Here is a 965-nt window from a genome sequence, read left to right on the forward strand (position 1 = left end):
TTTTTTATGCTCACTCTAATAATTTTCAGTTATGTCTTTCAAATCAGCTCAGAATGTTTGCATAAATATGTATTTTGTTATTACATATTTAGAGATCTCTCAAGCATGGAAGAGCCAACTCATTACAGTCTCAACATCCTTATTTTTTCAGACAGCCTTCCTTTATGCTTTTCAACCATTTCCACAACCGTCTTTGAAGAATTGTACAACAGCAGTGGCAGTATTTTAGTAATAAAGAAATAACTCACCAAACATGATGTAATAATGTGAATCTCCACTTAGGTTCTTCTGGTCCAAGTTTGAGGAAAAAATCTTAACATATCCCCCACCGCAATCTATCTTCTGCTCATGTTTCACAGTATACTGAATGACCAGAGTCTTCCCTTTGTTACTAAATGGTTTAAATCGTGAGGAGATAGCGTAAAATTTAGAATTTTCACTAGTTTGTAGACCTGCAAAGGTATTAGTAGAATAGTCAAACTTACATTTTTCTCCATTTGCAAAGAAAAAATACTTTTATAGTCACACACGGCACGTCCATAAAGGCAAATCTTCAACTCTCGAGATGGTTCCCATAGCATGTTTTTAATGAAATCCACATACCTTTATCTTGCACTGGATCGCCGTAAAACTTGCCTGCAGTGAGTTTAAACTTCCCAAGGTCTGCCTTGGACTCAGAATTCATCCACCTCTTCTGCCAGTTGCCTGTCGCGCAAGGCCAGCACAAGCAACATCACAAGAGCGGGGTCAGTAAGCACGGTACAGTGAGGGGGGCTCCCTGCCCACCGGCTCACACACAGCCGTTACCGGCTGCTTGCCCCCTCCACCCCCTTGCCCTCACCCAACCTCCGTCCAGAAACTGCTCCTGGAAATACACCGTGGCCCGGGCAGAGCCCAGCGCGGCCCCGAGGAGCAGGGCCAGCCTCAGCGCGACGACAACCGGGGCTCGCTCACCGCGCCCTCTC

The 965-nt window shown here is 44.9% G+C and overlaps 1 protein-coding gene across 1 annotated transcript in view; it reads right to left on the reverse strand.

Annotated features, from left to right (window-relative positions):
- The window catches only part of CALR (calreticulin), a gene marked incomplete at both ends in the record, with an annotated part of 3,563 nt that extends 2,640 nt beyond the window's left edge, over positions 1 to 923 (reverse strand). Inside the window, 3 exons of the mRNA XM_010281643.1 lie at positions 249 to 452; positions 604 to 705; positions 847 to 923. Of these exons, the coding sequence (XP_010279945.1) occupies positions 249 to 452; positions 604 to 705; positions 847 to 923 (383 nt within the window). The remainder of the gene's footprint in view (positions 1 to 248; positions 453 to 603; positions 706 to 846) is intronic.
- Positions 924 to 965: the final 42 nt, after the last annotated feature.

The sequence above is a fragment of the Phaethon lepturus genome, unplaced genomic scaffold (assembly GCF_000687285.1).
Source record: "Phaethon lepturus isolate BGI_N335 unplaced genomic scaffold, ASM68728v1 scaffold35502, whole genome shotgun sequence".
Taxonomy (NCBI): domain Eukaryota; kingdom Metazoa; phylum Chordata; class Aves; order Phaethontiformes; family Phaethontidae; genus Phaethon; species Phaethon lepturus.